Source organism: Poromitra crassiceps, assembly GCF_964638095.1.
Source record: "Poromitra crassiceps genome assembly, chromosome: 13".
In the NCBI taxonomy this organism is placed as follows: Eukaryota; Metazoa; Chordata; class Actinopteri; order Beryciformes; family Melamphaidae; genus Poromitra; species Poromitra crassiceps.
The window spans coordinates 2,937,586-2,953,261 of NC_139644.1; the positions used below are offsets into that span (position 1 = coordinate 2,937,586).

Sequence of the window (15,676 nt, forward strand, 5' to 3'; positions counted from 1 at the left end):
TATTCTCAGAATCCTGATTTAAATTAAATCAGGATTCTGAGAAAGTCAGAATTCTGTTATCATCTCGCACTAGCGCCTCCTCTGGTCAGTCGGGCCTGTTTGGTGCGGAAGGGAACTGGTGGGAATAGCATGATCCTCGACAAGTGCTACTTCCTACCGGTGAAGCTCCCGCTGGCATAGAAGCGGCTGGCAACTGCGCGTGTCTCAGAGGAAGCATGGTGCTACTCTCGGCTCTCCCCAGATCGGCAGAGGGTGGAGCAGCGACCGGGGCAGCAGGGGGGAAAATTGGCCAACTACAATTGGGGAGAAGATGGGGGGGGGAAATCGAGAGAGAGAAAAAAGTTATCATCTCAAAGATTTTCATCTAAATAAAAATAAATAAAATTCACTATCTATGTCAAGGGTTTGCAAACTTTTCAACCCGCGACCCTCAAGATAACGGTGCGGGGGCTGGCTACCCCCCCACTATCCCTGGAGGTGGTTGGAGCATACATACAGTGGTGTGCACGTGAGAATTTCTGAAACAGAAACAATTATGGTTAAAATGTGCTCTTTTTAATAGTTTTTAAATGGTATTTCACATATTTTGTTATATATTTAATCAGTGCACACATCAACAACAGTCCAGGTTGAGTGCTGACGTGACGTGGAAGTCTGTGCGACAGTGTGTAGTTCTGGATTAGCTTAGCTCAAGCTTTTTACTTCTAGGGCTCGCATTTACGCTACAAAACTCATGAAAGTGGTCCTCATGTCTGAAGATTATCCGACTGAATTCTGGTTCGCGTTTGATTAAGCTTACGTTGCTCAGAGACCTTATTTGAAGCATCGCGGCAAAAACCCATTCAAAAATCCCATAGACAGAAACAGTGAAGAACCAGGAAGTCCGGGACTTGCGCGTTCTGACTACAAAAATACGTCATCCCTGGGGCTCTCTATTGATGGAAGCCTTTGCAGTCTATAGTGACATTATGTGACATTAGTAATGTCACATAATGCAACAGTTTGCATCTCACCTGCAATTACCACTCACCACTAGGTGTCACCCAAGTGAACAAAACTGAAATCTTTGAGATTATCACTTTAAACTTGGAACAAAACAAAAAAGAGATCGCAAGTGACCCTAATCATCTTGGGTCGTTTTAAATTGTGTGTGGTGTTAAAAAAAAATCAGGTGACCCTATTTGAATTCCAGGTGACCCCATATTTGGGAACCACTGGTGTAGTCGCTACCTGTCTGCAGTTTGTGCTATTTGTGTGTGTGTGTGTGTGTGTGTGTGTAGTTTTGGCATCCTTCCCCTGGAGCCCAGCCCCGGAGACCCCTCATATTTACAGAACTACTCTGCTACCATGGAAACACAGCCCACTGCACCCAGCAAGAAGGTACACACACACACACACACACACACACACACACACACACACACACACACACACACACACACACACACACACACACACACACACACACACACACAGTGAGTGGGGTGGCAGACCTGCCAACCTGCATGCATTTTTTGTAGCAGGCACTAGGGGTGGGTACCGAGCACCGGTATTATTTGGTACCGGTTCCGGATTGGTCGGTACCAGGAGTATCAATAAGGTCCTGGACGTTCGGTGCTGCTATCGGTATTTTATTATTATTATTATTTTCTTTTACCGCTCCCTAATGATGACGAAGCGGCACGTTGTGTGTTTACACTCCTGTCCCGTCACTACGCTTGTGACAGTTTTAAAAGATATCAGTAGTAGTCTATAGATGGTTTTAACTTGACAACAAAAACATTCTAAATTCATTCTAAAAACCGTCTATATATTTGGAAGAAAACTAGTTTCATGATAGGAGGCATCATGCTGTTGTGTTGAATCACACATGATAGGAGGCATGAATCACACATGATAGGAGGCATCACGCTGTTGTGTTGAATCACACATGATAGGAGGCATCACGCTGTTGTGTTGAATCACACATGATAGGAGGCATCATGCTGTTGTGTTGAATCACACATGATAGGAGGCATCATGCTGTTGTGTTGAATCACACATGATAGGAGGCATCACGCTGTTGTGTTGAATCACACATGATAGGAGGCATGAATCACACATGATAGGAGGCATCATGCTGTTGTGTTGAATCACACATGATAGGAGGCATGAATCACACATGATAGGAGGCATCACGCTGTTGTGTTGAATCACACATGATAGGAGGCATCATGCTGTTGTGTTGAATCACACATGACAGGAGGCATCATGCTGTTGTGTTGAATCACACATGATAGGAGGCATCACGCTGTTGTGTTGAATCACACATGATAGGAGGCATCATGCTGTTGTGTTGAATCACACATGATAGGAGGCATCACGCTGTTGTGTTGAATCACACATGATAGGAGGCATCATGCTGTTGTGTTGAATCACACATGATAGGAGGCATCATGCTGTTGTGTTGAATCACACATGATAGGAGGCATCACGCTGTTGTGTTGAATCACACATGATAGGAGGCATCATGCTGTTGTGTTGAATCACACATGATAGGAGGCATCATGCTGTTGTGTTGAATCACACATGACAGGAGGCATCATGCTGTTGTGTTGAATCACACATGACAGGAGGCATCATGCTGTTGTGTTGAATCACACATGATAGGAGGCATCATGCTGTTGTGTTGAATCACACATGATAGGAGGCATCATGCTGTTGTGTTGAATCACACATGATAGGAGGCATCATGCTGTTGTGTTGAATCACACATGATAGGAGGCATCATGCTGTTGTGTTGAATCACACATGATAGGAGGCATCATGCTGTTGTGTTGAATCACACATGACAGGAGGCATCATGCTGTTGTGTTGAATCACACATGATAGGAGGCATCACGCTGTTGTGTTGAATCACACATGATAGGAGGCATGAATCACACATGATAGGAGGCATCACGCTGTTGTGTTGAATCACACATGATAGGAGGCATCACGCTGTTGTGTTGAATCACACATGATAGGAGGCATGAATCACACATGATAGGAGGCATCATGCTGTTGTGTTGAATCACACATGATAGGAGGCATGAATCACACATGATAGGAGGCATCACGCTGTTGTGTTGAATCACACATGATAGGAGGCATGAATCACACATGATAGGAGGCATCATGCTGTTGTGTTGAATCACACATGATAGGAGGCATGAATCACACATGATAGGAGGCATCATGCTGTTGTGTTGAATCACACATGATAGGAGGCATGAATCACACATGATAGGAGGCATCACGCTGTTGTGTTGAATCACACATGATAGGAGGCATGAATCACACATGATAGGAGGCATCATGCTGTTGTGTTGAATCACACATGATAGGAGGCATCACGCTGTTGTGTTGAATCACACATGATAGGAGGCATGAATCACACATGATAGGAGGCATCACGCTGTTGTGTTGAATCACACATGATAGGAGGCATCATGCTGTTGTGTTGAATCACACATGATAGGAGGCATCATGCTGTTGTGTTGAATCACACATGATAGGAGGCATCATGCTGTTGTGTTGAATCACACATGATAGGAGGCATCATGCTGTTGTGTTGAATCACACATGATAGGAGGCATGAATCACACATGATAGGAGGCATCATGCTGTTGTGTTGAATCACACATGATAGGAGGCATGAATCACACATGTTAGGAGGCATCATGCTGTTGTGTTGAATCACACATGATAGGAGGCATCATGCTGTTGTGTTGAATCACACATCATAGGAGGCATCATGCTGCCAAACTGCCTCACGTTGCAACAAACCTCAGTGCTTCAACGTCCTGACTTGTTTTCCGACAGAACATTATGTGGACTTTGCCAACTCTGAATGAACAACACAACGAACGTGTTAACTTACCTGTAACATTACATCCAGATCCAGCCATCCATTCATGATTCAGATAAGTTAGTCCATAAACTCCACATAATGTAACTGACTCCAACATGGTTTGTTTCATAATCCTTTGAAAACGGGTGTGATTTATCCAGTGTCATGAACTCCAAACGGTCATGTTATTAACTTGACACTTTATTTAGCTCGGTAGTCACAAGGAGAGCCGACAGGCTGCTTCTAGCATGTTAGCTAACGTACAACCAGAGCCCTTTAATATTGACCGTCTCCAAATAACTTTTATGGAAAGAAATGACAGCTCCATATTGCCCCATTGCAACACCAGCGCCCAGCAGCCTCCGCCATTTTTTATTTTTGGAAGCGTGACAGCGCCAAATGAACCTCGCAGTGGTCAGCTGCGGTAGCGCTGGCCCGTATAATCAGCCTCTCTAAACAGTAACTCAACGGGAGAACACTCTAAATTTCGTGGATTCACATCTTTTCTGGGCGTACTGCAAATCTTGATTGAAGTGGTGTAGTGCAGGGATGTAAAACAACAACCATATTGTGGAAACTAAGCAAAATTTCGTTTTTTTCTTTTAGTTTTTTTCAAGATAAATAGCTAATGAAAAGGACCCGAGGTTAAAAACACAGCAACGCACTTCTGACGGAGTGGACGACAGCCGCATTTGCGCAACAGCACAAACTGCAGGATTAACATCTTTTCCGGGCGTATTGCAAATCTTGGTCTATTCTGTTTACTTAGCCTATACTATTTACTTATTTATTCAATGGCAGGATCAAAGCAGAAACATGTAAACATTCATTCTGAATTTCATTTATTAAATAAATACAGCACTTTGAAATCATGGGTTCAGATTGACTAATTCAATTTACTGATTTATTTATTTCTAAAGAAAACACATTTATTGATGAAAGATCAGCTCCATGTGTGCTTATACTGTATATAGATAAAGCTGCTTAATTTGTCCCAATTTCCCCCCAGGGATCATTAAAGTCTTTCTGATTCTGATTACATTTGCTGAAAAATTCACTGACTACAACAGTATATGCAGACATGGTCCAGACTATAATCAGGGGGAAAAAATGTCAATGTAGAATTTGCAATCATGTATAAATCTATACCCATAACAAACATTCAAGTAAATGTATGTTAACGTAAAAATGTAGAGTGGATAGGCCTGGATAGACTGAACCTGGCTAGAAAAGTTAAGCTATTCTTTTTTTTAAACTCTTTATTTAACAATTTTTCAAACAACAAAGAGACAAGACATGGCATACTCCCATTGCTAAATCACCCATTTATAAATTAGTCGACTCGAGTGGAAACGGTCAAATCATGGAATTTTAATGCAAACATATAAACATAAATTAAAACTAGGGATGCACCGATTGCGATTTTGTTGGCCGATTCCGATTTCCGATTGTTGAATAGTCTGACTTGCCGATACCGATTTTTGCCGATTCCGATTTTTTTTCTAAGAACAATAATTGGCGGGTTATTTTTTCACTTTTTTTTTTTTTTTTTTTTACTTTGCTTTAACACATTGAGTGCCAGCCGTTTTTTCAATCCTGTAGGTAAGTTGTGCCAGGTTTTTTTTTGAGGATTCTGGCTCATTTTACAAGAGCCGAGGATTCTTTTCTGTTAAGACTTCGTGAACACCAATCATCTAAAAATAACTAATAGAATGTGTGCTTTCTCTGTCTAAAATAGTTAGTTTGCAGAGTTAGTAGTTATGTAGATATTAGCCGTTGAGTACAGCATGGTTTCAGAGATTTTCTGAGAGTTTAGAGATAAATGGATTTTTAGAACCACCTCACGTGCCTGTGATTATGGGTGCCCTTGGGCAAGTCTGTATACTGTATTGTGTGTGTGTGTGTGTGTGTGTGTGTGTGTGTGTGTGTGTGTGTGTGTGTGTGTTCGCGCGTTGCTCCGCGGCTCTGAGAGGAAGAGATCTCTGTCCGTTCTTTGCCCCCACAGCGTGTCTGTCTCCCACTCTGTGTGCTCTCTCTCTCTCTCTCTCTCTCTCTCTCTCTCTCTCTCTCTCTCTCTCTCTCTCTCTCCTCTCTCTCTCTCTCGGGACTAGAGAGAGAGAGAGAGAGAGAGAGTGTGTGTGTGTCTCCAAACTCCTCCCTCCGTCTGTGCTGCGGAGGGAGGATTCTCCGCGGCCGTCTGGACTAGGGGTGGGACAAAATATCGATACCCACGTTATCGCGATATTTCCACCTGCGATACGTTATCGATACACTGGCGCCAAGTATCGATATGTTTATTAATTATTATTATTATTATTTTTTTTTCGCAGTATCGTGATATATCGTTATCGAGGGCCAAGTATCGTGACGATATCGTATCGTGAGCTACTCAGCGATTCCCACCCCTAGTCTGGACTGTAAAACTGTTTCTTGAGGTGTCGGCTGAGAGCTTTGAAGAAGCTTTTGCGATTCTGGTCTTATTTATGCGCAAAGGTACTCGAGTGTGTGTGTGTGCGCGCGCGCGCGTGTGTGTGTGTGTGTGTGTGTGTGTGAAATCGAAAGAGTTTTCGCCCAGCTACTTCCTTGAAAATTACACTGGCTTTCTCCAGCGCGCTGGCTGGCTGTGGCTCTGGCTGTGGCTGGCTGTGGCTTTCTCTCTGTCTTGGGAGAGAACTGTCGCCACTTAGTGGTCGGTAAAATAGATTATACACATTCTCTTCCTCCAATATTGATATAGAAGACGTAAAAGGGGTTGATTGATGTCCCACCGTCAAAAAAAAAAATGTTTATGTAAGACGAGATATCTCGTCTTTGGCACTCAACGGTTGGATTATGTAAGACGAGATATCTCGTCCATGGCACTCAAGGTGTTAATAGAAAATTAACATTCATGTCACATTTCTTATCATTTGCATGAGGTAGGACATCTCACTCAAAAACATCTCAAAATAAGTGTTCCAGGTTACTGGACAGAGCTTTTCTTTTTTGTGTAAATACAATGAATATAAAACAATTAATTCGAGTATATCCCACAGCTATCATGCATTTACTTTTCCAAAAGAAAAAAGGTGCAACAGAACAGGGGCTTCAGATGGAAAGTAGCCTATGGCTAAATCTGTTACAAAGCATATCTTCCCCTATGGGGTTTAATGTTTTTTTTTTTTGTATATGTCCCTGCCAAATAAACTAATAAACTAAAATAAATAAACGTCAAAATGTTATCCATGGACAAGGAGTTTATAGCCTATAGCTCTGGAGCCCAGAGACCTTCGAAGCCATGCCCACTCTACAGTTGTGGATTTGGCTGTTATTGAGTAGCCTAGATGAGGAAATGAGTTTGAGTTGACTCAGTTTGAATATCGTAGTTTACACACAGAGTGGCGGATGCGTTTTATTATTATGTTTGTCGTTCTATTCGCAATACGAAACAAAAGTCCTCTCCTGGCTGTATGCACGTTACAACGTGAGTGACAGATAGCAGCAGCAGCAGGCAGCGGTGATGTGGACGCTGGTCTGGGAAGAGGGGACGGTGAGAGAGTGACAGTCAGAGAGAGAGCGTTTGCAGTGGGGTGTGCCCATGGCACTGACTGACTGTTGCGTGTGCCGAGAGACAGAGGAGGAAGGGGAAGCGAGCCGCTCAGACTGGACGTGGACTCCAACCTACCCTGCCCCTCCGCGGCTCCACACCGACGAAGACATGCTGTGGCATGTGTGTAGTGGCAGCTTTTGTTTGGGCTGCAACGGATCCGTCTCGGTCTCGCTGCTTTTGTGTGCGCACACGTCACTTGAAAATCGGCTCAGAGAATCAGCATTTTAGAGTGACCGGCGCAGATCACCGATCGAGGCCGATCACGTGAAAATCGGCCATTTCCGGTCACGTGCGATCGATCGGTGCATCCCTAATTAAAACACTTACCGTAAATTCCGGACTATAAGCCGCGGCTTTTTTCCCGTTTTTTGGCCTTTTTTGCCCCCTGCGGCTTATATAACGGTGCGTCTTATCTATGGATTTTTTCAAAAAAAAAAAAAAAATCTCTCTTTTTTAGCACTCTTTCTAACTATAAATCCACTTCTGTTTTAATTTCCTCTCTTGCCCTCTTTTAACAACATAACATAACATAACATAACACAACACAGGTAAGCAGAAAGAAAAAGACGAAGCAATCACGCCATGAATGAGGAAATGACTCACCTGCTGGAGGCTGGAGATACACGCTTGGGCTAAACTTTTACTCCGTGAAACACTATCGATTAAGTCCGACATCGCTCAGAGGTTTTGAGCAGCTTGAAAACAAGTTTGAAAACGTGCAGAAGTCCATCCACTCACTCACTAAAGAAACTAAGGCAACCGTGAACAGAGTTTATAATGCGGAAAAGCGCATCCGCGCACTGGAGGACAAAAACAACACAGTGAGTCCGAAAATGGATAAAATGCAAAATCGAAACCCTGCACACGCAGGTTGATGACTTAATCAGCAGGAGTAAAAGAAATAACATTCGCCTGATCAATGTAAAAGAGGAGCTGAGATTGGTGACATGGACGCTTTCGTGGCAAAATCCTGTGTTACATCCTGGACCTGAAGGAAGGCGAGAAACCACCAGAGGTGGACAGGGCACACCGGGCGCCTCGGCCACGTCCAGACCCCGGCCTGCCACCGAGGGCCATCTTCATCTGCCTACTCCGCTGGCCCGACCGTCAACTCATCCTCCAGGCTGCGGGGAAGAAGCCCCTCACCTGGGAGGGTACGCGCTTTTTCGTCCGGCAGGACCTCTCCGCGTTGGTGCAACAGAAACGCGCAACATACAACAGCATCATCGAGTCAATGGATATCGCTTTGGCGTACTGTACCCAGCGAGACTCGTCATAACCAGACCGGACTATCTTTAGCACTCTTTCTAACTATAAATCCACTTCTGTTTTAATTTCCTCTCTTGCCCTCTTTTCACCACACCGCGGACACTGTGTGCCCAGCGGCGGAACAAGAGCTCAAAGTGAAACTGCCGAATATCTTTTGAGTTGGACTGGTCAATAGTACTGTGAGTAACTAAAATAAAAAAATAAAAAACGGAATTCTCTCTTCTTTAGCACTCTTTCTAACTATAAATCCACTTCTGTTTTAATTTCCTCTCTTGCCCTCTTTTCACCACACCGCGGACACTGTGTGCACTGTAAAAAAAACAAAAAATACCACAATGTGTGATTTTGTCTGGGGATTAGTGACCTGACTTTTGTTTTGTTGAAATGTTAATAAATGGGAGCTTCCCCAAACAGCCATCTCTTTCCCGACAATCCCCTCTGTGCACGAAGCCTTACATATGGTAATTAAACATCAAAACACCCGCGGCTTATAGACCGGTGCGGCTTATAGAAGAAAAAAATAGTCACCTTTGAAGGTGCGGCTTATAGACCGGTGCGTCTTATAGTCCGGAATTTACGGTAATTGAGCCAAGATAGCCAGATATTGCTCTTTGACATTCTTCAGACTATAAATACATAAAAGGTCCCCATAAGTTCTGTCTGGAGACATTTCTTTCTTTCTGACTAAAAAAAAAGTTTACTGTAAAACTCCCCCAAACTACTGGATCTCTGAACTATCTCTTTAACCAAATCACATCTCCTTTTGATAACTAATGTAATAGCTCATATATTATTCACTTCAATTCACTGAGCCTCCCCTGAAACTGCTTGGATCCCGAGCCCCCCTTATTTTGAGAAATGTTCTATTGCGCTTCTGATTTGGCTCTGAGATTCTGCGATTTTGATGTAAGATGTGATGAATTCTGATTCGTATGAAGAGTCTAACCATATAGATCAGTGACTTTTTGCACTTCTCCTGGTCACAAAACACTCCCCTGCACTCACTCACAATCTCCATACTACTGTTAAACAGCTTCCATCCTAGGCCAACTGCGTGGATAACAGAGCTGATCGTTTTTCGGAAGTTAGACTCCAGGGCTATGGTTAAATCCACCAGTGCCATGCTGGGCACTTTAAGGCCCTTCTCTCCTAACCTGAGGTCAGCATATTGTTTGTCCTTGAGGAATGTGTACCGTGAACCAGCAGGTATATCTGTGGTCAAGATGTTACACTCCTTACAGAGACCATCTTTACGGTCTGTGAATTTCCCCACAATCTTATTGCCCATATACCCTGCGACGTAAACCAGTACACTTCCATTGTGGTCAAAGGCAGATGTTGCTGCAGCTGGTGGAATTATCTGACTCAGCAGGTCCAATACTTCCTTTGGTAGGACACCCTCAGGTTGGTTGACGTCCGACTCCAGTACAGTTCTGAGGGGGATTATACAAATATTAGCCATAAGCTTCTACATAATGATAAATGTCACACATAAAATAATACTTATTATGCTGATAAGGGTATGCATATTTTAAAGGTTGTTTATCTTTTTTGTGTGTATGTAGCCCAGTGGTTCTCAAAATTGTGGCTTCAGTGCGCCCTTTGCCTGATTTTTCTGAACGTCTGTTGGTGCTGATGCAGATGGCAGCAGTGGTGTCACTGGTATCAAGGGCCCTACTGCAGGAGAATCAGGTGCCGTGAAATGTGTCTCTGAACCAGTCTGTTTGCCTGTAAAGCACAAATTTGGAAAATATGAAGTAAAATCACTAAAACGAAAAATGTGATAGTCACTCTAAAGAAATCCAGAGTGACTGAGCTTTCACTCTAAACGGGATGGACTGACAACTCAAAGTAGCACTGGATTTATACAATCTCTTACTTTTCTTTGATGGCAAATCCTGACGGTTTCGTGGTGGCTTTCTCTTTAACTCCACGTCCAGTGGATGTGGTGGGTTAGGGCAATCAACCCTTGTGGGCACTGCGTCCCGTTTCAATCCTGCATGGCTACATGACAGACAGACAGAAAGACAGTTAGATAGATTTTATTGTCCCCAAGGGGAAATTCATTTTCACTCTGTACATTACTTGTACACACACATATGTAGGCCTATGTGTGTGTGTGTATATATATATATATATATATATATATATATATATATATATATATGCTAGAGAGAGAGAGAGAGATGTTATATAATATATATATATATTGTTTGATTGTGATATTTTTCAGTAAATACATACACATCAGACAGTGTCTTAAACTGGCTGGGGTGAAAATGTGCACTGCACAAGGCGCTCAGAGCTTATCCTCATCAAAGTTGAATTCCTCAGATTCTGCACCCACCTGGCACACCTGTAAAAGGCAGAAGCATGTATTTATTCCTAAATTAATTTGTTTGTTCCTTCATTGATTTGTAGGCTACATGACATTTTAATTATTAGAATGAACAAGAACTGCTGAGAGTAAGAAAATGGGGGTGGGGGAAACTGGAGGGGATTCAGTTCCAAATGCTAAAAGGCAAGCTTTGATGTTTTTGGATGTTTGTTCATAGTGATTAGTGGAAAAAGGTGATCGATACCAGCTAGGGTAGACATAAAACCATTCAGAAATCTGCCTATTTCGGGATGAAAAGGGTGACTCACCTAAAGGTGACTAGGTTGTAACCCTGGTCATCTTAGTTTCAATTAACTAGTTAGCATGTACATAATATCGTGAACACAGCTTCAACTTGAAAATACTATAGCCTCAGAGCCAGACTAATAGCCTTCATTGTTCACGGTCGTGAATAATTACCTTCCAGGGTCTTTGGGGAAACGATGAAAGGCATGTTGTTTGCGGTCAGAGTTTCTGCAGTTACGGTAATTGCCGAACAGAGCTTATTTTTCAACTTTAAATTCTCCTTCCCCGTCATTGTGTCATCTCTTTCTGCATTGTTAATTCTGTTACTCCTGTTGTCTGAGCCTTGCGAGGGAGGGTGAAAGCGCGGCTCCAACGTCCAGCTGACTGTGACTGTCTTTATAAAACTGTAAACATATAAACCATATACACTTATACAACTATATTAGGCTACTGTAAAAACTGCGCTTATCCTCATCAAACATCCATTCCTCCTATTCTGCACCCACCTCGCACACCTCCCGTAAAAGGCAGCATGTATAGGCTATTTGTAGGGAAATTGGCGAGTTTTAACAAACTGCTTTATAGTGTTTTTACCAGTTCTAATGACCGAGACCGGGTTTGGGAGAGGAGGAAAGCCTCAACTATAATTCGACGGTCTGTAAAAAACTGACTGACAATGAAAACTGACAGAATCCAAACTTAACAAGAAGCTACTAACCTGTAAACAGTTTGCGCAAATGCGGCTGTCCTCCACTCCTTCAGAAGTGCGTTGCTGTGGTTTTAACCTCGGGTCCTTTTCATTAGCTATTTATCTTTAAAAAACTAAAAGAAAAAAATTAAAAATTTTGCTTAGTTTCCACAATATGGTTGTTTTACATCCCTGCACTACACCACTTCAATCAAGATTTGCAGTACGCCCGGAAAAGATGTGAATCCACGAAGTTTAGAGTGTTCTCCCGTTGAGTTACTGTTTAGAGAGGCTGATTATAGGGGCCAGCGCTACCGCAGCTGACCACTGCGAGGCGCATTCTGTTTCCAAAAATGGCCGGAGTGTCGTCTCTTTCCTTCCACGCTCTTTGCCGTCTCTGGTAGTCTTCTTCTGTCAGTACCATCTTAACTGTAGCGTAACAGCAGTGCTGCGCATGCAGTGCCCCTCTGACAGAATTACTAGCGGATATAAAGTTAGATTCGCGTGGGCTTTTGAACATAATGAGAGAGAGTTGAAAGAGAAATACAGCAGCAGCAGCAGCTACTGCTGTATCGTATGTAATGGAGCGACTTCAACTTTCACTTTGGAAACAGGCGAGTTAAATTCACAGTTGAAGACTTGTACTCACTTTGGGTTGAAAACAGGAAAGAACATGAAGTTTCTTCTTTGTCTTAAAAGTTTTCACAACAAAACAACTGACTTCTCACGCGCGGGCCACATAAACAAGCGCACCTAGTTCAGACTTCAGAGAAGTGGTAGAGCGGAGGGGGAGGGGAGGCTTCTCTGAGTCAGAACTGGGTGCGCTCGTTTAATGCCGCTGTCGCGTTCCCCACGCGTCACGGTGAGTGGACTTGGTCTTTTTATGCCTCCCCCGGCTATAGCCAGGCCGGAGGCATTATGGATCCGGGTTGTCCGTCCGTATGTACGTACGTCCGTACGAGGTTCATTAACGCGATATCTGAGGAATGCCTTGACGGAATTTCATCAAATTTGCCTTAAACATCCAATTAGACTCAAGGATGATCTGATTAGATTTTGGTTGTCAAAGGTCAAGGTCACTGTGACCTCTCGAACGCCATTTTCAAGGTTGTTAACGCGATATCTCAGGAATGCCTTGACGGAATTTCATCAAATTTGCCTCAAACATCGACTTGGACTCAAGGATGAACTGATTAGATGTTGGTGGTCAAAGGTCAAGGTCACTGTGACCTCTCAAACGCCATTTTCAAGCTTGTTACCGCAATATCTCAGGAATGCCTTGACGGAATTTCATCAAATTTGTCTCAAACATCGACTTAGACTCAAGGATGAACTGATTACATTTTGGTGGTCAAACCTCAAGGTCACTATGACCTCATGAACGCCATTCCAAAGTTTGTTAATGCAATATCTCAAGAACGGCTTGATAGAATTTCTTCTGATTTGGCTCAAACATCGACTTGGACGCAAGGATGAACTGATTCCATTTTGGTTATCAAAGGTCAAAGGTCAAGGTCACTGTGACCTCTCGAATGCCATTTTCAAACTTGTTAATGCGATATCTCAGGAATGTCTTGATGGTCCACTTGGACTCGAGGACATTTTGGTGGTCAAAGTTCAAGGTCACTGTGACCTCACACACCAATTTTCAAGCTCCGTAACGCAACATCTTACGAGCGCCTTGACGGAATTTCTTCCAATTTGCCTCAAATGGCAATTTGGACTGTAGAATGAACTAATGGTGGAGGCATAAGTCGGTGTTGCGGTCGTTATAGTTTATTAATAAAACGTCAAAATTTTAATTTGAACAGATAATTAATCACGATGATCCAATGTAGAAGGCTCAGAGGTCGATGGGGGGTCAGCCCATCATGATAGTCGATGCCATCGTCCATCGTGCCAACCTACAACAACCTACAACAACCTACAACCCTACACCCCTACAACATATCCAGACTCGATGAAGAAAACATTTAGTAAATGAAAATATGTCCCAGTAAAGAGATTTCATCCAGCCAATTTTGTCTTGGTGGTGTTGTTTCCAGTCAGTCACCCATTCTGAGTGTTCTAGTATGATTCCCCCTTAAGAGTGACATGGGGGAAACTACAGCCGTTTTCTCTGGTCAAAGGGCTCCAATTAAAAAATAATAATTGCATATTTCTACTACATAGGTTGCCTAAGGTTGAATAAATCATCATATATTCACAGCGGTGAAATAGGCCTTCTCGGGAATTTAACTTGTAATAAGTAATAACAAAATAACTGTTGCATTTTTTCACATCTTTTCATGTTGTTTCTTAATTTTTTGCAACAAATTATGGAGACTAGTATTGATAAGCGGTATTGTATCTGTATCAATAAATTCCCCTGACCTGTCTGTGTCTCTCCTGACCTGTCTGTGTCTCTCCTGACCTGTCTGTATCTCTCCTGACCTGTGTGTGTCTCTCCTGACCTGTCTGTGTCTCTCCTGACCTGTCTGTATCTCTCCTGACCTGTCTGTGTCTCTCCTGACCTGTCTGTGTCTCTCCTGACCTGTCTGTATCTCTCCTGACCTGTCTGTGTCTCTCCTGACCTGTCTGTATCTCTCCTGACCTGTCTGTGTCTCTCCTGACCTGTCTGTATCTCTCCTGACCTGTGTGTGTCTCTCCAGTCTGTTTCCAGGATAAGTCAGTCAAAGTCGGTCTTCAGTCAGAGTGGAAACAGCAGGGAGGTTCTACCTATCCCCTTCAACCAATCACAGAGCTCTGCTCCTCACACCAGGTAACTAACAACCAATCACAGAGCTTCACTCATCACATACACATTAACCCGTTTTCAAATTAGCGTTTTGCGCATTGCATCCTCACGACCCCGGCATCATGGAGAGCTTCCCATAATAATAATAATAATTCATGTAACTTATAAAGCGCTTTTCCAATGACCCAAAGACAGTATGAGTCGCCATAAAACAAACAAGGAACAGAAAGAGACACATAGCAAAGGGGAGCAGGGATACAGAGAGGGGTGGCAGGGGGAGGGGCCGGGTAGACAGGAGAGGGTGGGGCTGTGTATTTTAAGGCAGTTCGGTGTGTGTGTGTGTGTGTGTGTGTGTGTGTGTGTTGGATGAGGAACAAAAATCAAACGAGCTGAAGGACTTCTACTTGAGGTTTGATTTACAAAACTTTTCCCTGGAGTGTGAAAATATCCTAAAGTCCCTGCCAGACACTGATGCCACCTGCTGGCTGCAAGTGGACCCACCTCATGTTCAGTGCCAAGTCCATGGGCCCAGAGGGACTGTCGGCTTTTTTGCTTTAAACAGGGTTCGTAAGGTCATGGAAAAGTCTGGAAAATCAAGAAAATGTGAATTCAATTTCCAGGTCATGGACAAGTTTTGGAAAAAAATTAAATCCGACAAGGTTTTGGAAAAGTCATGGAAATTTGTTTAATAAATATTTGCATGACGTTCATTTACACCGAGTTCAAAGCATAAAAATAGTATAGTGTAAATTGGCACGGCACGTAACGTTAACCGTCGCTGTGTTTCTGTTGTGTGTGAGAAGTGAATTCAGTGAGTTACAGGCATGCCCACTAGCCTATATCTGCCTGCTGGCTCCAGCTTAGGTAACGTTAGCACGTAGCAGTTAGCAAAGTCGTAC

General features: G+C 43.2%; 1 protein-coding gene across 2 annotated transcripts in view; it reads left to right on the top strand.

The window, feature by feature from the left end:
* Nucleotides 1-15,676, top strand: part of cdc27 (cell division cycle 27) — an 89,367-nt gene that overhangs the window by 34,438 nt on the left and 39,253 nt on the right. For both annotated transcript variants that reach the window (XM_083649420.1, XM_083649421.1), the window contains exons 8-9: nt 1,281-1,380; nt 14,692-14,801. In XM_083649420.1, the coding sequence (XP_083505546.1) occupies nt 1,281-1,380; nt 14,692-14,801 (210 nt within the window). The remainder of the gene's footprint in view (nt 1-1,280; nt 1,381-14,691; nt 14,802-15,676) is intronic.